General features: G+C 50.6%; 1 protein-coding gene across 2 annotated transcripts in view; it reads left to right on the forward strand.

Moving 5' to 3' along the window:
* Nucleotides 1-22528, forward strand: part of taok3a (TAO kinase 3a) — an 85981-nt gene extending 63453 nt beyond the window's left edge. For both annotated transcript variants that reach the window (XM_080003547.1, XM_080003548.1), the window contains exons 13-21: nucleotides 790-987; nucleotides 2634-2771; nucleotides 7734-7970; nucleotides 9065-9193; nucleotides 10942-11145; nucleotides 11806-12045; nucleotides 14018-14230; nucleotides 15081-15263; nucleotides 22103-22528. In XM_080003547.1, the coding sequence (XP_079859673.1) occupies nucleotides 790-987; nucleotides 2634-2771; nucleotides 7734-7970; nucleotides 9065-9193; nucleotides 10942-11145; nucleotides 11806-12045; nucleotides 14018-14230; nucleotides 15081-15263; nucleotides 22103-22264 (1704 nt within the window). In that variant the 3' untranslated portion in view covers nucleotides 22265-22528. The remainder of the gene's footprint in view (nucleotides 1-789; nucleotides 988-2633; nucleotides 2772-7733; nucleotides 7971-9064; nucleotides 9194-10941; nucleotides 11146-11805; nucleotides 12046-14017; nucleotides 14231-15080; nucleotides 15264-22102) is intronic.
* Nucleotides 22529-23082: the final 554 nt, after the last annotated feature.

A 23082-nucleotide genomic window follows, 5' to 3' on the forward strand; every position in this document is an offset into this window, starting at 1 on the left:
TTTATGATCCCGTCAGACATCTCAGACCGACAGAGAGCCATTAATGTACGAATTGACATGGGGTAATGACAAATATACACATTCACACTGACACACACACACACACACACACACACACACACACACACACACACATCCACTCCCACACAGCCCATCAAGACAATTAGTGGCTAATAGGCAATTTAGCATGAGTGTGAGTGTCAGGGCATCTGGAGGTTGTTGGTTTCACCCTCTCTCTGGGGGTCACTGGGATATAACTACACCGTGAGGAAATTGGTTCATTTACTGGGAGTGAAGATGACACCCCACCCCTACCTCCCCAAATGGACGCCGGTAGATGTAGCCTAATGTTTTGTTAGGGCTAAGTGGCCAATGGTTGTATAGCAACTGATGACTAACACGACCCTGAACTACAGATGTCTACTGTGCGGCGATTTTCTGAGGAATAGCAAGAATCATAAAAATTGGTGGTAATGACAGTGAAAATCCCCCTAATGCTCCTGTTGCAAAAAAATCCCAGAACCACGAGGCCAATGAACTGTGTATAAAAATAAACTCTTCAATCTTTGAATTATAGCGTTAGCGGAGGGATATGCATTACACATCCATCAGTCTTGCTCTGTTGCCACTCATGGCGACACTACTGAAGCGGCAGCTCATTGGCATTCTTGTTGTTTTCATTATTAAGTGTATTTAATATCTTCAACTGCTACTCCCTTACTCTCCCCTCTCTCCTCCTCTGTCACCTCGCCCCTTCACCCCCCTGACCTCAACTTTCGCCCCCTGCAGGACAGTGAGGCGGCCAGCTGCAAGATGAACAGCTTGGGCAGCAACCACTCAGTGCCCAGCACGTCGCTCAGCACGGGCAGCCAGAGCAGCAGCGTCAACAGCATGCAGGAGATGCTGGACGAGAGCTGCTCGGACATGACCATGATGCAGCACCAGGACTACGACAGCACGCTGGACTCCTCCCCCCATGCCAAGAAGGTACGCCCCAAAAAACCTGTCTTATCGGAACCCCGCCTGTCGGAGCCCCCTCGTGGGAACGACGGGCGTTAGGGGGACTGGAGTGTGAAACCGAATGGCTTTGCGGCTCCACCACAAACAAACAATGAATATCCCGGTGTTTTTTTGCAGAACATGATCCATAAACATTCAAAAAGAAGACCTTTTTATCAACAATTTTAACCAGGTTTGACATTACCAAAGTATTCTGACAGGGCTGAGGAACAGAGCCAGTCTCATACCACCGGCCTCACGGCTCATATCCGGCCCATGAGACTATTTAATGTGGCCCGCTATGTTCACGATATATTGTTGAATGTTACCCGCAAATGCATTTTCAAAGCACAATGCTTAATTACTCTACAATTTTACTTAATATTTGACTATGTTAATGTATATAAAAAGGTTTTTCTCAGGATTAAATGTTTAAATGTTTTTTTTTACATACTATTAAGCAATTTAGTAATGCGTGGTGTGGAAAAAAATCAAAATTAGTTTTGTTTTTTTCCAACATGGTGAGAAGACGATCTGGCCGGTGTCGCCCAGGCCATTGAGGTTGCTGCGAACGCCATACAATAAAAGAAATAAACCGTCTCAGGTCACTGTTTTGCTCGGCAGGCAGACGGAGGTTCGGTCAAGTCACAGGCTTTTCCGAAAAAGGACAAAAACAAACTGATCTTGAACCTCAGACTGAGTCGAGTCGTGAGTTAACAGATCCGATCTGATCTGATTCCTGCGATTCGATAACAGGTATTTCATTCATTTCCCATTAGGCGACCAGCCTGCACATCCGATCTGGGAGTAATGACTCTCCCAAACAGATAAGAAGCACACGGCGCCGCCTGGTTTGTCAGGCTGGTTCCCATGCGTAACCCTGCTGCGTCTGGGTGAAACCCTGGAATCCAGCAACACACTCCTCACTCGGCCGCGCGCCGCTTCCAGTTCCTCACAGACGCCGAGAGAACAAAAGACTCTTCACATGTCTGCAAGCGCCGAGCCACACACACACACACACACACACACACACACAGAGACAAAGGTCAACACGACGCTTGACATCCTCATTGAATATGCCGCTGAACTGACGGAAAGCAGAGGGGAAGCTCTGCCGCCGTCTCACTTCCCGTTAATCTTCCCTCCTCTGCGGCGTGTGTTTTGACAGCGTTTGAATAACCGACAGGCAGCCATTATGTTTGTTTCGGGAGTGAAGTGACATGCATTGTTTTTGGGAGCGTCACGGCAATGATGTTCCTCACTTTCATGAGCCGCTGCCGAAAGTGCCTCGGTTCGAGAACTTGTCAGAACGGGATTGTCCCGTTCAATTAACATTTTGATTGCGTGCCGATGAGTGACACCGCCGTCTTGCTAACGCTCGTTTTGAGGTCGTGAACGCTCGTTTTGAGGTTGGAGATGACATGGGCTGGAGGAACATGGCAGAACTTCGGGTGTTTCATCAATGAAATGACAATACAGTGACGCTCAGTTAGTCTTTGTTACTTGTGAAATTCAAATTCTGGAAGTGATGTTTTGTGTGTGTGTGTGTGTGTGTGTGTGTGTGTGTGTGTGTGTGTGTGTGTGTGTGTGTGTGTGTGTGTGTGCGTGCGCGTGCGCGTGTGTGCCTCACCCAGGACCCCCAGTACAACTGGGGGGATGGGATCCACAGGGACCATCGACCGGAGCTGAGGCCGGCTTCCTCCGATAAGAGCAGCCAGTCTCAAAACTACAAAAACCAGGGGCGCTTTGCAACCATCAAGTCAGCATCACTGGTAAGTGAAAGGTTAAATGGCGGATGCCGCTTTGTATCGCGGTACGCTTTCATGGCGTAAGAATAAAAATCCTCACTATTGTCCTCGCAACCTGTTACATTTTAAATCAAGTTCAAGGTTTTATTATTGTTTTTAAAGAACTACCCAGATCGGCGCCACATTATATCTTCGACCTCCTCTACGCCGCTTCGACCCTCTGGCCAAATGCTTCTATCTGTTCCACGGTTCGGCTTATAGTTTAAGGTCTAACCCTTGGCGTTAGGGTTAGACCCCCCCCCCCCCACGGCTGAAACCTTTACGCTCTTGTCTCAAAGGAAAACTCCTGTATGTTTTGAAACCCAAACCAGCCAACTGGGCGAGCTGTTCAAGCCGCAGCAGATAGTGCGACGGGGCAGTCACGGCCATGCCCTTTGCCCCTTTGCCCCTTTGTTCTGCGCACTGAGTGTTGCTGAGTGGCAGTCATCTCAGTGTTGTTGTTTTTTATTTCTCGGGGCTGGATGGATTCAGGATTCTCTTGCTGATCACTCGGATGACTCCCGACGATGGAAAAAATACAGTTTTTCCTTTCGGACGCGGTTCTTCTCCTGTGTTGAGGGTCTGCGGCGTGGTGTGTGTGTGAAGTGTGTTTTCTCTCTTATTTCTGTGTGTTTATTTTATTTTATCATTCACGGTGCTTTCAAGATCAATTTTACTCGACTAAACAACACAATAGAACATAAAGCGGAAAGGACTAATAGAACAAGACCCCTGTACACGCCTGTCTGCTCTGCCTGCGTAGCCTCCTCATGTTTGTCCATTGTCTGGTCCTCAAAACACATTTCTGCTTTATATTCATCGCTCCCTTCTTTCTTTGTTTCCACCGTTTGCTTTCTTAACTGATATGCTTCAGGTTCCTCTCTCTGTCTCTTTCTCTCTCTCTCTCTGTCTCTCTCTCTCTCTCTGTCTCTCTCTCTCTCTGTCTCTCTCTCTCTCTCTCTCTCTGTCTCTCTCTGTCTCTCTCTCTCTCTCTCTGTCTCTCGCTCTCTTTCTCTCTTTCTCGGTTATCTTTCACTGTTTTCTTTTTCTCATTATCTTTCTTTCATCGCTCTAATACTCTATTTCTCTCGCTCTCTCCTCCATGTCCTGCTTGTTCACTCTCGGGAGTGCGGTCTCATTGCTTCTTTAATTCATTTATCTTTCCTCTCATTTTCACACAGCACCTCACTCTATTTCTACTACTACAACCCCCCCCCCTTCCTTGTCATTGCAGTCTGTTGTCATGGTTACAACGCTAGCAAGCAGGAAGCAGTAGTAGTACTGGTGTGTGTGTGTGTGTGTGTGTGTGTGTGTTAATGTGTTATTGAGTGTGTGTGCATAAACAAACACAATGCAGTAAATCTCAGTAGTTTGAGATCTGAGTGTGTGTGTGTGTGTGCGTGTGCGTGCTCTCAGCTCCTGTCCTTGACTGGAGTGACGGTGAAGCGCCAAGCTGTGTATCTCTTCTTTGTCTGAGATTGAGTGTGCGTCTTTGTTATTATTTTTCTATTCTAAATGTTGCTCTGTTCATCATGGCCGCCGCAAGTCGACACGTCGGCGCCCGGAGTGACAAGGAGCCATCCAAAAACATGGGATTAGTGCGTCGCAGGCTGTTTAAGGACACGAGCGGTCACATGACTCCGGCGAGCAGCAGTCTGAGAGTCGGAGCGCCGTTTGGTGTTTCCATGAAGGCGGGAGCGGAGCGTTATCTGTGACAGCCGGAGAGATGACATCATCGCTTCTCTGCCGTGCGCAAAACGTCCTCAGATTGGCCTCGACACACAGAGAGAGGGAGAGGAGGGAGAGAGGGGAGAGGAGGGAGGGGGGGGGCAGGGAGTGAGAGCAAGAGAGACCGAGGGGAGGGGATGGAAGACGTAGGTAGAGTAAGAAAGAGCGAGGGAAGGGAGGAAAAGGGGGGAGGATGGAGAGGAAGAGACGGAGAAGGAGTGGGAAGGAGATGACAAAAGTGCTGAAAAAGGAAAGAAAGGGGAGAGTGGGTAGAGCGGGTGATAATACTATGAGAGAGAGACAGAGAGACAGACAGAGAGACAGAGCAGTCCGGACACCAGACACAAGGGTGGACCGGGTCAGTAGAGCAGCCGATAGCGGTCACTCTGATACAGAGCGAAGGAGTAGTGGAAGACAGACAGGGAAAGAGACTGAAAGGAGGGGGAGAGAGAGGGAAGGAAAGGGGAGAGAGCAGGGGTGCGGGGCGGGGGCTATTTGAGGTGGGAGGTGGGAGAGCGAGAGAGAGAGAGAGATGGAGACGGTGTGGATGCAAATCTCCTAAAATATGTTGCCTTGTCTTAATCTGAGCAGCAGAGTAGAATCCATAAATCTATTCATTTCATCGAACGTCAAGCGCTGAAAGGCAGATCTAAAATCTAAGTTCTCTTTGAGGCCATTCCTGCCAAGTGAGCAGCTTCCCGGAAAAAGCCAAACTAGAGCTGGGCGACACATCGTTTCGGTATCCATATCGCGATAGGAGACTAGATATGGTTTTCTGTGGTTTTATTATCATGACACCGTGATATACTGTAGTTGGATGTCGTCTCTAAGGCGGCGTTCCAATAAAGTAACGCAAGCCAAAATCCCAGATTGATTGTGGCAATATTGTGATAATTTAATGTTGTCTGTACTGCATGACCGTACTGGAATGCAGTTTTCTGAACTTCATATGCTGTTCTAGCTGTTCCAGTCAATGCCTATACCTGCTTGGTCACGGTATGCACATTACTGAAGATTGATTCTCAGATATTTCTTGCGGTCATGAAAGCACCGATAGTCATCCCCAAAATATCATGAAATTACCCATATCCAGGTATCGGTTCTAAAAAATTATTGTGGCATTTGGGTTTTGTCAAAATCGCTCCGTCCTGAGACAAGGTGCAGAGCTGGTATAGTCTAAAGAGCGGATCTGAGTATTTGCATGCAACTACAGCATGGGGTTAATGCCAAGAGCTTGCCTGGTTTCTGTTGTGTTTGGGTCCCGAACCTCCATGTCCATGTAGACGCTCCTGCCTCCCGCTCTGAGCGTGAACACTTCACCATACAGGGCCTTACTCATGCCTTGTTTTAAAGTTCAACAGTGTGCTGCACGTGTCCTTCCAGGAAAAGTTGATTCTGAAATTGTGACAAAGCGTGTTACGCTGGAATTCAAAATTGGATGCGCAGAACAACTCGGAATTAAACAATTATTAAGGGTTAGGATCAGGGTGGAGCTGGGTCAAAAATAACCGGGCTCCAATTTTTTTTTTTAAATTATTTATAAGTTTGTACTTCATTTCATTTCATTAATATTTATTTAAACTAATTGCAAAACGTATTGGAATATTTTTGTTGAACGTCAAGCTGAAAAACAACCATCCTATGTATGGGGGGGTTAAACATACAAAATACCATCCACAATGCCAAACAATAAATTAAAAATAAATTTTCAACAAATCCCTCCCGCCCAGTGAAATGAAGAGCTTTTGCTCCGAATCAGTAGGTTCAACCATTGCCCTCCCTCTCGTTCACCTCTCCTCCACCTCCACCTCCTTCCCAGCTCTGAGGAAGGGGGATCAGCCGTCACATGACGTGACTTGGCCCCTTTTTGCAGGGCAGCAAGTGACTGGGATTGGGAGCAGCTAGTACAGTAGGGGTATTGATTCAGCAACAGATTAAAGCGGCAGATCCAGCTATCCAACCATCCCTCCGTCCCTCGCTCTCTCCTTTTACCCCCGTCTCCTACTCCTCCTTCTTTCTCCTCTACTCTGCTTTTCCCCTTGCACTATTGAAAACTCATTTTAATCTCACATCTGCTCCTTCTGCAGCCCTCATACTTTGTGTCAATCCCCCCGCCTTCTACACCCCCCCCCCCCCCCGTCCTCCACCTCCACCCGCCGCCACCCCCGCCCCCAACTTCTCTCACTCCTTGTCAATGAGGTATTCATGTGACCCACCTGCTGCCCGCCGCTTAGCGTTAGCTGGACTAAAGAGCCGCTCTGTACTCTTGTTGGCCCACTGGCCGGCCTGCCTCATTCGCAGTTCACACGCCTCGCCTCTGCTGCTGCCACCGAGCGCACCGGTTAAGGGTGGTGGTGGTGGTGGTGCGGCAGGGGGGTGTGGGTGGGTGTCCCCAGTACGCTGAGGGTGGGGTGGGTGGGGGTCTCGGGCGGCAAACAGAGCTCAGATGGGGATCGTCGGGCATAAGATGCAACACACAGCCTCTGGATGCTGGCGCGCTGGGCTAACGTCGCCATCATGTTTGGCCTGAGGAGCTCTGGTGGGAGTTATGAGAAGATGAGGAGCGAGTACTACCTGGACGTGGAGAACCCCTTCTGTGCTCAGGTCGGTGGTGGGTCGGTCGGTGGGTCATGGGCATCGGTGGGTTAAGCGAGGTTCCGTCGGGGAAAGCTCCTCAGCGAGGATTCATCGGTTTGGCTTATGTTTTATGCTGCAGGTCATTGTAGAATTGGGACCTTCTGCTCAATTAATCTGAAAAAGTTCTTCTTTTTGTTCCTCCGACTCCCTTTGTTTGTTCGGAGCCCGTCTTGTTTTTTTTCTTTGTGTGTTGCCTGATCTGTGTGAAGACTGCATCGTCTGTGTGATGGCCCAAATGAAAAAGGCTTTTGTTGGACTGCAGCGGTAGCTTTATGCAGGCAGGGAGTGCAGGCTTCTTTTGGGATTCCTGCTCAAGGTCCTTGATTTCCTCGACTTGATTTTCTGTGATACCTACGGCAACGTGTAGATAATAGTTTCAGGCACGGAAAGAAATCTGCTTTCCATGTCTGAGTCAATCTGAGTGAACCTGGATCACTGAAATACATTCGTTCATTGTTCAATACATTTTTTTAAATGTTGATTTTTATGTCCCTCATTCACATTTCAAAGTAAAAGTGCGCTCTGTCAGTTGCATCAAAGGACGTTCAAATTTCTGCTCCTCTGACCACCCCCCCCCGCCAGGTGACCAAGCAGATCCACGAGCATGAGCAGGAGAGCGAGCTGCGCGAGCAGATGTCGGGCTACAAGCGCATGCGGCGGCAGCACCAGAAGCAGCTGATCGCGCTGGAGAACAAGCTGAAGGCCGAAATGGACGAGCACCGGCTGAAGCTCCAGAAGGAGGTGGAGACGCAGGCCAACAACGCCTACATCGAGCTGGAGAAGCTGGCCAAGCGCCACGCCGTGCACATCGAGAAGGAGGTGGGGCCGAGGCGGGCGGGCTGTTATAACATATTAATTACATAATAAACCTGATATAAGGTACCCCAGGGTAGGGAGCCTTTCCCCCCGGCCCTCCGGGCACCATCACATGGTCCTGTTATAACCATTAAATGGCCATAATATTATTTTACTTAATAGTTTTCTTTAATAATTCATTGTAGTTCATGGGTCATTGGGCATCTGCATTGTGTATATAATTATTAATCTGGTCGCAATCAGGAAAATTACTAAAGTAAGATGACCCTTTGAAATGTAGTGGAGGAACAGTCTTAAGTCTCTGGAACTGGATAAACTTAACTGAGTGAAGATACTTGAAAAAAAGGACGGTAACTCCGCCTGGAGCTTTTGACGTAACTAGTAAATATGTAGTAAACATGTAGTAAACATGTAACAGTAAACACTGCCGCCCAGCGAGGCCCACGACCCGGTGCGAGGCCTGAAGTAGGTCAGAGAGGGACCTATCTCTGTGATGAGCATGCAAAATGCCAGGAGCAAGCACATATCTCTTCACGTAGAAGCGCCCTGCACCAACAACCACCAACACGTGAACATGTTTGTCCGTGTTGTGTCAGAGGGAATGATGTGGAAGAAACATCAGTTCTGAGCCATTATGTCTGGCTCAGCGGTTCTGTACACAAAGTGTGTGTGTGTGTGTGTGTGTGTGTGTGTGTGTGTGTGTGTGTGTGTGTGTGTGTGTGTGTGTGTGTGTGTGTGTGTGTGTGTGTGTGTGTGTGTGTGTGTGTGTGTGTGTGGGGTTGTGGGTGTGGGGTTGTGGGTGTGGGTGCGCATGTGTGGGTGCGCATGTGTGGATTCACAAAACTGTTTTTGTGAATCCATTTAAAGTCATTTCAATTCAAATTGGAATCTAAATTGGATATAAAGATAAGATAATTAAGGGATAATGAGCAGGTCATTATTGCAAAGGGCCATAGATTGCCAGACTCAAATTTCCTAAATCAAAAAGATAACCTGACATCCCTCGGGTTATCTTACCACATACATTATGGGATGCGTTGTTTCGGTTTGTCCCTGAGTACCATTACCCACCGCCTCCACCCCGGTGTGTTCCTCAGATGAAGACGTCGTTGGCAGATGAGAAGAAGTTCCAGCAGCAGATCGTGGCCCAGCAGAAGAAGGAGCTGACCACCTTCCTGGACAACCAGAAGAAGCAGTACAAGCTCTGCAAGGAGAAGATTAAGGAGGTGCGCGGCGTCACCGTGCTCCGTTTGTCTGTTCTGTACGCTGTTTAGCGGCAAATCCTGAGCCCTCCTCCACGTTGGGTACATCCCATGGGCCCCTGCAGAGGTTCTGTTGAGTCACGGTGCCCACTCCCTGTGTACCCACACTCTTGAAACACACACCCATGCAAACAAACACAAACACAAAACTTACAAGTGCACAGAAACTCAGAGCGTGCGCCTCCACAACCTTGAAGCCGAATAGAGGCCAGATAAAGCCGCTGTGGCTGGGAGTGATACACTGTTTTCAGTTACAAGATAAGTGACCGGAATTAGGTCAGCGCAGTTAAAAGAACATCTCGCTGGCAGGGAGGGACGTTTCCCACCAGCGGTGGAATTAGGATCCGCGGAGAGCCGCGATCAGGCTTATACGCCGAGTGTATTAGCCAGAGCCGTAGATTACCTCAAAGCCCACAAAAAAACGGGGGAAGACAGAAAAGAGATGGAGGAAGGGAGGATGGATTTGGAAATGCACCACGGTGACCCCCTGCCCTTTACCGTGTCATTATTTAGTGATTAAAGTCATTCTCAGGTTGGCGAGAGGGTCGATTGAAGGCGGACCCTGCCACCAACAAGGGAAACGGCGTATAGAGAAGCGCACGCACAAATATATTGATTGGAGGTTTTCCTAAAAAGTTCAAGCTAAGAAAAGAAGGGATTTTTATTTTTTTCGACAAAATAATCCTGTGGTTTACATAACCACCCAGACCCAGTTCGAATTCAGAAGACAGTTTATTTATTTATTAATTTTTTATTTTATTTTTTATTTTTTTGTTCAATTTGGAGTCGCGTTAGAATTGGAATTAATTTTGCAGTTTTTCTCTGGAGTCAGAACGTGCTGCTTAATGTGCAGCGCAACGATATATAAATACAGTTTAATCGTCTTCTTATCTAGATTCACATCGGTTGCTCACGTGGTGCAGCTCTGTAAGGGCTCTCTTTAATTCCAGTTTTGACTCTCCACTTCCACTGTTTGAGCCCTCTCCCTTGGAAGCGAGAGAAGCCTATGAATAACAGTGTTTAGCTGGTCCGGTCCCATGAGGTTGTTGAGAAATTTGGCAAACTTATGCTTATGCATAGTGATGCCAAAAAACAGCCAAAAGAACAACGTTATTCATCAACATTTGGGTTATTTTATTATTTTCATGTTGATAAAATGACGATCAATTTCGTCATTAAGTGATTTCCTGCACAGGAAAGGAGAGAGACACACGGGAGTCTACTCCACCTCTACTCCAACTCACTTTACTCTGCCTCTACTCCATCTCTCCCCTACCCCCCTCTACTCCACCTCTACTCCAACTCCCTTTACTCTGCCATGACTCTATCTCTAGTGTACCTCCATGTACTCTGCCTCTACTCCATCTCTCCTCTACCCCCTCTACTCTACCTCTACTTTGCTTGTTTCTACTCTACCCCGACTCTACCTCTACTCTGCCACTCGTGTACCTCTACCTCTCAGCTCTACGTCTATTTTACTTCTCTCCGCTCTACCTCTGCTCTCCCTCTACTCTATGGAACTGATCAGGCAATCCGATTGATATGACACCATTTTACTCTTCATTTGGTCAATCTTAAGACACAATATAATGTCCCAATTTCATTCTTTTTTTGGCCTTTTATCTGATGTCATTGTTCATAGACGTCAATACGTGGCGTCCATTAAAGAGGCGCCGGTGTGTTGATGTGTGACTGTTCACTGCCCCCTCCAGGAGATGAACGAGGACCACAGCACACCCAAGAAGGAGAAGCAGGAGCGGCTGTCCAAGCACAAGGAGAACATGCAGCACTCCCAGGCCGAGGACGAGGCCCACCTCCTGGGACAGCAGAGGGTCTTCTACGACCGGAACTGCCGCGCCTTCAAGCGCAAGGTCATGCTGCGGAGGCACGAGTTTGAGCAGGAGCAGATCCGAGAGGTGCGGAGGGGAGAGATTTACCGCGGAATGTTCTTCTTCACATGTTCACAGTGCGACTCCTCGGGAGGTGTAAATCTATGGCAGATGTGTGAACTTTGTCCCCTGCTCCCAAAAGGGACTAAAACCATTCATTTCCAGTCTAGAAGCTTTACCTCCCTTTTGAGCAACCTCCTCATGAGTTGAGGGGAGTTGTTGTTTGCTGTGTCGGAATGAACTTTGTCCCCCTCAACAGGAACCTCAAATACAGAATCTGGATATTTAGCTCATTTTACCAATGGCGTCAATTGTTCTGGGCGCCAGAAAGGGGATTCCCACTACATTTTGCAGCACATTAGAGAAAGAAGTAAGCAAGGCAACAATGCTATAATCTTCAAATCTTCTGAGTAAATCTTCTGGAAGTACAGGGAGGTCCAAAGTCTCCCATTGAGCCCAGAACGTCATGCTACATTTTTGACAATATCCTAATAACGTTTGCTGGACAATATCCAGGAAAATAATTTCAACAGTAGAAGTATTGTGCAAGTTAAATATCTATTTGACCATGTGTTGGCCGGGGGGAGTTAAAATGTCACACTCTTTACAAGGTATAAAAAAAAAATAATAATAATAATAATTGTAAGACCTCACCTTCCCTCTCTCCCTCCGCCTCCGCCCCTCCAGGAGCTGAACAAGAAGAAGACCCAGAAGGAGATGGAGCACGCCATGTTGATCCGCCACGACGAGTCCACCCAGGAGCTGGAGCAGCGGCAGCTCAAGACGCTGCAGAAGCTGCGCATGGACCTGATCCGCCTGCAGCACCAGACGGAGCTGGAGAACCAGATCGAGTACAACAACCGCCGCGAGCGGGAGCTCCACCGCAAGCACGTGCTGGAGCTACGGCAGCAGCCCAAAAACCTCAAGGTGAGCAGCCGTACTGCAATAATTATATTTTGTTATATATCATGAATGATGAATATGTGAGTTATAATAAATAATATGTAATGATAATAATCATTAAAATATAAAAATCACTTAAAATATAAATATCTCATGCTAACTTCTTAGCCAAATGAATTTTCAAACGCCAATGAATGTTTCAATACTCAATCCCGGAAGTCTACACATTAACTACAAATATGTACCATTTCGATACTGTCAGTATCACAACTGTACGTATTTATAGCAGGTCCAGATTAAATGGACCTGGGGTCCTGGGGAGGTCTGTACAGTTACCAGGGTGCTTGAAAAGCAAAGCGCTTCAGGAACGCCCGTAACTAAAAGGCCAGACGTGACTTTTAACCACTCCTCCGTTGCTTCTGAAAATGGGAGCCGAGATCAATCAAAGCTGGTGTAAGAAGTGAGCAATGTGTTTTGTTGTCGATTTGATGAGACTGATGCAATATTGATGTAACAAATCTTTTGACGAAAAACTGAGAGAGAAGAGAGCACGGAAAAACACGGAGTCAAACGCAACGTCTGTCGTCAGCTCCTGCACCTCGCTCCTTTGAGCGTAACCATTTCAAACAGTGACGCCCCGTCCTTGGAAATGTACGGTGCTCTGAAACGGTGGGAAAATCAGACTGAGAGCAAATGAACAGGGAAGAGGAAGGGAATAGTTTGGGGAGATAAAATAGAGCCAAAAAATGAATTCCTGCCGGGTGAAATCATTTGGACCTGGATGATCTTCCTCGGGTGCAGGTCCTCAAAAACTCCTCAAATTGAGGGCATTCAGTTTTACAAATAGTAGGCGTCATAAGTCATTAAATAGTCGTACATTTTAATTGATCAAGTCTTCATTTCGACAGAAACATTTTGTCTTTTTCATTTGTCCATATATTGATTTAATTAAGACAGTCAAGTTCTTCTGCATCATACTCAACGTTTTTGATGCTCTAAAACTCCCAACCTACCACTGAACCTTCATACTAACCTCCCTAACTAACTTACCTTACCACTATCCTACCTTACCGCTCACTAACTTACCACTAACTAACTTTATTCATCACTAGCTAACTTACCTTACCACAGCTAACTTACCTTGCCACTAGCTAACTTACCTTACCCCTGACTTGCCTTATCACTAACCTTATCACTAACCTACCTTACCACTCACTAACTAACCACTAACTAACTTACCTTATCACTAGCTAACTTACATTTACATTTTGTCATTTATCAGACGCTTTTATCCAAAGCGACGTACAAGGGTTCAAGCTACATTGCGACGGAGACATTAGTGTTACAACTTACCTTACCACTAACTTACCTTACCACTGACCTACCTTACCACTAGCTAACTTACCTTGCCACTAGCTAACTTACCTTACCACTAGCTAACTTACCTTACCACTAACTAACCTACCTTACCACTAGCTAACTTACCTTACCACTAGCTAACTTACCTCACCGCTAACCAACTTAACCAACTTACCTCACTGCTAACTAATTTGCCTCACCGCTGACCAACTAACTTACCTCACCGCTAACTAACTTACCTCACCGCTAACTAACTAACTTACCTCTCCGCTAACTAACTTACCTCACCGCTAACTAACTTACCTCACCGCTAACTAACTTACCTCACCGCTAACTAACTAACTTACCTCACCGCTAACTAACTTACCTCACCGCTAACTAACTAACTTACCTCTCCGCTAACTAACTAACTTACCTCACCGCTAACTAACTAACTTACCTCTCCACTTACGAACTAACTTACCTCACCGCTAACTCATTGAGTTGTTCCTAACCTGCCCTGTTGCTGCTTAATACTGACCTCTGCCCTGTACTGCATGTATAGTGTTTACATAGAGAGAGAGACAGAGGATGTGTCCAAAAAACCTGTCTTACCTTCTTGTTCAAATTTGACCCCCCCCCCCCCCCAACCCTCCAGGCCTTGGAGCTGCAGATCAAGAAGCAGTTCCAGGACACGTGCAAGGTGCAGACCAAGCAGTACAAGGCGCTACGTCACCACCAGATGGAGGTGACGCCCAAGTCGGAGCACAAGACGGTGCTGAAGGCCCTGAAGGAGGAGCAGACACGCAAGCTGGCCATCCTGGCCGAGCAATACGAGCAGAGCATCAACGAGATGATGGCCTCGCAGGCGGTAAGGCGGAGGACGGGGGCGGAGGCTGGAGGGCGGAGGGCGGGGAGTGGAGGGTGGCTGGTGGAGGGTGGATGATAGCGGGTGAAGGGCAGAGGGCGTGACATGAAGGGTGGTGGGTGGCGAAAGGGCGGAGGGCGAAACCGCAGACCGTGGATGTAGGCGGTGGGTGGAGGGTGGGCGGCGATAGGTGGATGATAGCGGGGCGAAAGGTGGGAGAGGAGGGCGAAGGGCCAAGGGCGAAGCGCGGGGGCGCGACCCGGCGGACGGCGCGTGCGGGTGGTGGAGGGCGGAGGGCCAGGAGTTTGCCTTGGGGAACTCGCCGTTGCTCCGCGCTCCACCCGACGTGGCTCGCTGCGGTGGAGACCATGGCTCACGCCGCTTCTCCTCTGTTCTCCTCTCAATGTCTGTCCCCGTGTCGGAACGTGGACGTCGCCCCCACCTCCCTGCCCCTCGCTGCCCCCATCCTCCACCCTCTCTCTGTTCCCAACTCTTCCGTCGTCCTCCGCCCACCGCCCCGCCCCTTGTGTCCTGTCTGTCCCCGACGCTGTCCTCCCACGTTTCTGTCTCATCCTCTCCCTCTCTCCCTCTCTGTCTCTCTCTCTCCCTCCCTCTCTCTCTGTCTCCCTGTCTCTCCCTGTCTCTCTCTCTCTCTGTCTCTCTCTCTCCTTCATTCCTCCTTTTTCTGCCCCTCCCCCTCCCTGTGCACCCATCACACGGTATTTCGCTCTTTCCATGTGATCTGTTGCTCACCTCCTCCCCCCTCTCTCTCCCCGCTCTCCTCTGTCTCCATCCCCGTCCCGTCCTCCGGGTGGTGTTGCCGGTTGCCGCCGGTTGCCGGTGCGCGGTCCAGCTGCGCCTGGACGAGGCCCAGGAGGCGGAGTGCCAGGCCCTGAGGCAGCAGCTGCAGCAGGAGATGGAGCTGCTCAACGCCTACCAGAGCAAGATCAAGATGCAGACGGAGGCGCAGCACGAGCGCGAGCAGCAGAAGCTGGAGCAGAAGGTGTCGCTGCGCCGGGCTCACCTGGAGCAAAAGGTGCGTTGCGCTTTTTTTTTGGTTTGTTTTCTGGGGGTAGAGGCCCCCCCCCCCCCCCCGGAGCCCCAGAGGGGTGCGGCCGAATGGACGGCGGCTCGTGGTTGTCATGGAGAAGTTTAACGCCATGTCAATGTCGATATATTTATTGATGTTATTATGAACGGCTGCAACTTCACTGTGGCTCAGCCTCAAGGGCGACGTTTACCTACGTCGCGATATTGTAACGATACATCGGCCCAGCCCCACTTTCATCTCAAATCTCCACGACACCTTCCACGACAACTCTATGACACCCTCCACGACAACTCTATGACACCCTCCATGACACCCTCCACGACAACTCTGACACCCTCCATGACACCCTCCACGACAACTCTATGACACCCTCCACGACAACTCCACGACACCCTCCACGACAACTCCATGACACCCTCCATGACAACTCCATGACAACTCCATGACACCCTCCACGACACCCTCCACGACAACTCCATGACACCCTCCACGACACCCTCCACGACAACTCTATGACACCCTCCACGACAACTCTATGACACCCTCCACGACAACTCCACGACAACTCTTTGACACCCTCCACGACAACTCTATGACACCCTCCACGACAACTCCACGACAACTCCACGACAACTCTATGACACCCTCCATGACACCCTCCACGACACCCTCCACGACAACTCTATGACACCCTCCACGACAACTCCACGACAACTCTATGACACCCTCCATGACACCCTCCACGACAACTCTGACACCCTCCACGACAACTCCACGACAACTCTATGACACCCTCCATGACACCCTCCATGACACCCTCCACGACACCCTCCACGACAACTCTATGACACCCTCCACGACAACTCCACGACAACTCTATGACACCCTCCATGACACCCTCCACGACAACTCTGACACCCTCCACGACAACTCCACGACAACTCTATGACACCCTCCATGACACCCTCCATGACACCCTCCACGACAACTCTATGACACCCTCCACGACAACTCCACGACAACTCCACGACACCCTCCACGACAACTCTGACACCCTCCACGACACCCTCCACGACAACTCTATGACACCCTCCACGACACCCTCCACGACACCCTCCATGACACCCTCCACGACAACTCCACGACACCCTCCACGACACCCTCCACGACAACTCTATGACACCCTCCATGACACCCTCCATGACACCCTCCACGACAACTCTATGACACCCTGCACGACACCCTCCATGACACCCTCCACGACAACTCCACGACAACTCCACGACAACTCCACGACACCCTCCACGACACCCTCCACGACAACTCTATGACACCCTCCATGACACCCTCCATGACACCCTCCACGACAACTCTATGACACCCTCCATGACACCCGCCACGACAACTCTATGACACCCTCCATGACACCCTCCATGACAACTCTGACACCCTCCACGACAACTCCACGGCACCCTCCACGACAACTCTGACACCCTCCACGACACCCTCCACGACAACTCTATGACACCCTCCACGACACCCTCCATGACACCCTCCATGACACCCTCCACGACAACTCCATGACACCCTCCACGACAACTCCATGACACCCTCCATGACACCCTCCATGACACCCTCCATGACACCCTCCATGACACCCTCCACGACACCCTCCACGACAACTCTATGACACCCTCCATGACACCCTCCATGACACCCTCCATGACACCCTCCATGACACCCTCCACGACACCCTCCACGACAACTCTATGACACCCTCCACGACAACTCTATGACACCCTCCACGACAACTCTATGACACCCTCCACGACAACTCTATGACACCCTCCACGACAACTCTATGACACCCTCCACGACACCCTCCACGACACCCTCCACGACACCCTCCACGACAACTCCATGACACCCTCCACGACAACTCTATGACACCCTGCACGACACCCTGCACGACACCCTCCATGACACCCTCCACGACAACTCCACGACAACTCCACGACACCCTCCACGACACCCTCCACGACAACTCCACGACACCCTCCACGACAACTCTATGACACCCTCCATGACACCCTCCATGACACCCTCCACGACAACTCTATGACACCCTCCATGACACCCTCCACGACAACTCTATGACACCCTCCATGACACCCTCCATGACAACCTCCACGACAACTCTATGACACCCTCCACGACAACTCCACGACACCCTCCACGACAACTCCACGACAACTCCACGACAACTCTATGACACCCTCCATGACACCCTCCACGACACCCTCCACGACAACTCTATGACACCCTCCACGACAACTCCACGACAACTCTATGACACCCTCCATGACACCCTCCACGACAACTCTGACACCCTCCACGACAACTCCACGACAACTCTATGACACCCTCCATGACACCCTCCATGACACCCTCCACGACAACTCTATGACACCCTCCACGACAACTCCACGACAACTCCACGACACCCTCCACGACAACTCTGACACCCTCCACGACACCCTCCACGACAACTCTATGACACCCTCCACGACACCCTCCACGACACCCTCCATGACACCCTCCACGACAACTCCACGACACCCTCCACGACACCCTCCACGACACCCTCCACGACAACTCTATGACACCCTCCATGACACCCTCCATGACACCCTCCACGACAACTCTATGACACCCTGCACGACACCCTCCATGACACCCTCCATGACACCCTCCACGACAACTCCACGACAACTCCACGACAACTCCACGACACCCTCCACGACACCCTCCACGACAACTCCACGACACCCTCCACGACAACTCTATGACACCCTCCATGACACCCTCCATGACACCCTCCACGACAACTCTATGACACCCTCCATGACACCCGCCACGACAACTCTGACACCCTCCATGACACCCTCCATGACAACCTCCACGACAACTCTGACACCCTCCACGACAACTCCACGGCACCCTCCACGACAACTCTGACACCCTCCACGACACCCTCCACGACAACTCTATGACACCCTCCACGACACCCTCCATGACACCCTCCATGACACCCTCCACGACAACTCCATGACACCCTCCACGACACCCTCCATGACACCCTCCATGACACCCTCCATGACACCCTCCATGACACCCTCCATGACACCCTCCACGACACCCTCCACGACAACTCTATGACACCCTCCATGACACCCTCCATGACACCCTCCATGACACCCTCCATGACACCCTCCATGACACCCTCCACGACACCCTCCACGACAACTCTATGACACCCTCCACGACAACTCTATGACACCCTCCACGACAACTCTATGACACCCTCCACGACAACTCTATGACACCCTCCACGACAACTCTATGACACCCTCCACGACACCCTCCACGACACCCTCCACGACACCCTCCACGACAACTCCATGACACCCTCCACGACAACTCTATGACACCCTGCACGACACCCTCCATGACACCCTCCACGACAACTCCACGACAACTCCACGACAACTCCACGACACCCTCCACGACACCCTCCACGACAACTCCACGACACCCTCCACGACAACTCTATGACACCCTCCATGACACCCTCCATGACACCCTCCACGACAACTCTATGACACCCTCCATGACACCCTCCACGACAACTCTATGACACCCTCCATGACACCCTCCATGACAACCTCCACGACAACTCTGACACCCTCCACGACAACTCCACGGCACCCTCCACGACAACTCTGACACCCTCCACGACAACTCTGACACCCTCCACGACACCCTCCATGACACCCTCCATGACACCCTCCACGACAACTCCATGACACCCTCCACGACACCCTCCATGACACCCTCCATGACACCCTCCATGACACCCTCCATGACACCCTCCACGACAACTCTATGACACCCTCCATGACACCCTCCACGACAACTCTATGACACCCTCCATGACACCCTCCATGACAACCTCCACGACAACTCTGACACCCTCCACGACAACTCCACGGCACCCTCCACGACAACTCTGACACCCTCCACGACACCCTCCACGACAACTCTATGACACCCTCCACGACACCCTCCATGACACCCTCCATGACACCCTCCACGACAACTCCATGACACCCTCCACGACACCCTCCATGACACCCTCCATGACACCCTCCATGACACCCTCCATGACACCCTCCATGACACCCTCCATGACACCCTCCACGACACCCTCCACGACAACTCCATGACACCCTCCATGACACCCTCCATGACACCCTCCATGACACCCTCCATGACACCCTCCATGACACCCTCCACGACACCCTCCACGACAACTCTATGACACCCTCCACGACAACTCTATGACACCCTCCACGACAACTCTATGACACCCTCCACGACAACTCTATGACACCCTCCACGACACCCTCCACGACACCCTCCACGACACCCTCCACGACAACTCTATGACACCCTCCACGACACCCTCCACGACACCCTCCACGACACCCTCCACGACACCCTCCACGACAACTCTATGACACCCTCCACGACACCCTCAATGACACCCTCCACGACACCCTCCACGACAACTCTATGACACCCTCCACGACAACTCTATGACACCCTCCACGACAACTCTATGACACCCTCCACGACAACTCTATGACACCCTCCACGACACCCTCCACGACACCCTCCACGACACCCTCCACGACAACTCTATGACACCCTCCACGACACCCTCCACGACACCCTCCACGACACCCTCCACGACACCCTCCACGACAACTCTATGACACCCTCCACGACACCCTCAATGACACCCTCCACGACACCCTCCACGACAACTCTATGACACCCTCCACGACAACTCTATGACACCCTCCACGACACGCTCCACGACACCCTCCACGACAACTCTATGACACCCTCTATGACACCCTCCACAACACCCTCCATGACAACTCCATGACACCCTCCATGACAGCCTCCACAATCATCACTGTTAATCACCGCGAGCGGTGACGCGTCGCACTTTGATGACATGAGGAAACAGGAAGAGGTTTCTGTCGTTCGGGCTCTGGTGGCAGCAGACGTCCACACTGTGGCTTTGTCATGAGCGGATGAAACAGGTGCATTAACTCAGACGCACACACACGCACACACGCACACACACACACACACACACACACACACGCACACACACGCACACACGCACACACGCACGCACACACACACACACACACGCACACACACGCACACACACACGCACGCACACACACACGCACACACACACACACGCACACACACGCACACACACACACACGCACACACACACACACACACGCACGCACACACACACGCACGGATCTCGCTCTCCACAGGTGGTGATGAGAGAGGCTTGCAGACCAATTTAATCCAAAGCCCCCCCCCCCCCCCCCCCCCCCCCGACTGGAGTGAAATCTGTGCATCAGCTCCTTTATTCAAGTGACACCTTTGTGTTTGGTGTTAATTGCCCTGGATAGTGCCTCAGTATTCCACAATTTTAGATATAAGATCAGATATAAGGTATAATATATTATACACCTTGTTATATCAGCTTGATATTCAGTGATTCTCAATCTTTTTTTTTTTTATATCAAGGCTCCTTAATTTGATGTACATTAGTCCATGGACCCCATTTGATAAGATTTAGTCTCTGGGACTCCGATCTAAGCGAATTGTATTGTCAGACATCATTTCGCATCTATATTTACAGAGATAACAGTGAAGCTGTGATCAAGACATGTATTCGTCTCCAACGGTGCTGAGGACCCCACATTGCGAACCGCTGCCCTCTGATATTATTGCGATGATCAGATCATTGCTGATAATGCTCTTAAAGCGATCTCCATGTCGGTCCGTCGTCCGTCCCCGTCGTCTCTTCCCACTTCTCTCCTCTTCTGCCGCCATCCGCTGCCGCTCCTCCCCTGACAGAGGAGGAAAAAAAAAAAACTGCGCAGGGACGCCACGACACCTACCACCCATTTAAATAACGATAGGTACCGGACACAAATTAAGGCCCCAATGAGGCCAAAACGTTCGGGCACCTGCTCCGACCCGCTTGCGCCGGCCGGCCAGAGCGTCGGTCCGGCGTGGAGCGGCTCAGCAGACGGTGCTGATTGAGACTCTCTGAAACACTGACGTCATGCTCCAGCCTTAGTAGACAGCTTTCCCGACAACAAAGGAAGACGCTCGGCGCGCCGGACCGGTTCTGGTGCTGGTGGTGGAGCAGCGGTGGTTTCTGGCGCCCCCTGCTGGCCGTGGGGGGTGGGGTGGGGGGGGCTGATGATGTCATTGCTTTCCAGACACTATTGTCCTCAGCTCCTTGGTCACAGTTTTCTGTACATGCTCAGTCGTCTCCCAGGTTGCCGTACTGCGTTTTGCGGCCCTTTGTCTGGATCTGGAGTCGTTTCCCGCATGCTGTGTTTTGTGTCGGCTGCAGAATCTTATCGAATGGGGGGGGGGGGAGGGGGGGAAGATGAAAACTATAAACTTTAAAGACTGTTTACCGTCAGTGAACTAGCCTCGACAGTAACAAACGTGACACAAACGAAACCAAAGCCCACGACCAATATACAACAATATACATTATTCAGTTCTACTGTTTACATTTCTGAAAGGATATGGGAACTGTAAGATCGATACTTCATTTGGAAGCTATGCCACCGTTTCCTGCTGGGATGAAATACCAACCGGTCGCGGACGAATTGAAATATTAAATCTCTGAGAATTGTTTCCAGATTGAAGAGGAGCTGGTTTCCCTTCAGAAGGAGCGCACCGACCGCATCAAGCTCCTCCTGGAGCGCCAGGAGCGCGAGAGCGACAGCTTCGACATGGAGAGCGTCCGGCTGGGCTTCGGCAGCCTGGGGGGCCTCGACTACCCCAAGGACGACTACAGATGAGCGGAGCCCGCCGCCGGCCCCCTCCACCCGCCGCCGCTTCAGTGTGTCGTCCTCCGCGGTCCCGGGCCCCGTCGTCGGGGGCCTGAACCCCCCTCCCCCCCCTCCCCCCAAAATCCCCTCACCCCATCCCGGTGGCGTCTCAAGGTGACAAGGAAACATGCTGGATAGTTTGTTGTTGTCCTGTCACGTTTTTGTAAAAGGAGAGAAATAACGACGACATGGTCACTGTTCTTTGTTTGCTGTGCAATGACGACACTTTTTAGAGAGAGACCGAGGGAGGGAGGGAGGGAGGGAGGGGCAAAAAAATATTTTTAAAAGTTTTTATTTTTTTTTTCCTTTGTCTCAATCTGTGCAAAAACGCAGACCCGCGCACACCAGACATGAAACCGATTTAAAGCGACGTCAGATCTGCTCCTTTATAACGCTTTTACTTTCGGTATTTATTCGTCAGGAAATTTTTACGACAAATTTGAGTCATTTTCAAATTCCAGTCTGGGGCACTTGGGGGGGGTCGGGGTCTGGACCCTGGTACTGGTTTGTTGACGTACCAATGTTTTATTCCTTTGCAATGGCAGCCAATGTGAATAAGGACGCCGGCGACCTCTGACCCCCAGCCGGCACAAAGGGCTTCACAGGGAGGTAGGGAGGGTGCATTTTGTGTATAGAAGGATTTATGGAGATCTTTTACTTATTTTCGTATCGTATTTTAACTGTTAAATCGAATTGAGATTTAAAAAAAATAAAATAAAAAATAACTGCTTTGGTTTTTCCTCCCTCACCTCCTCTTCTAGTATTTGAAGTTCAGTACTCTGTGGATG

This window comes from Zeus faber (assembly GCF_960531495.2).
Source record: "Zeus faber genome assembly, chromosome: 7".
Lineage (NCBI taxonomy): Eukaryota > Metazoa > Chordata > Actinopteri > Zeiformes > Zeidae > Zeus > Zeus faber.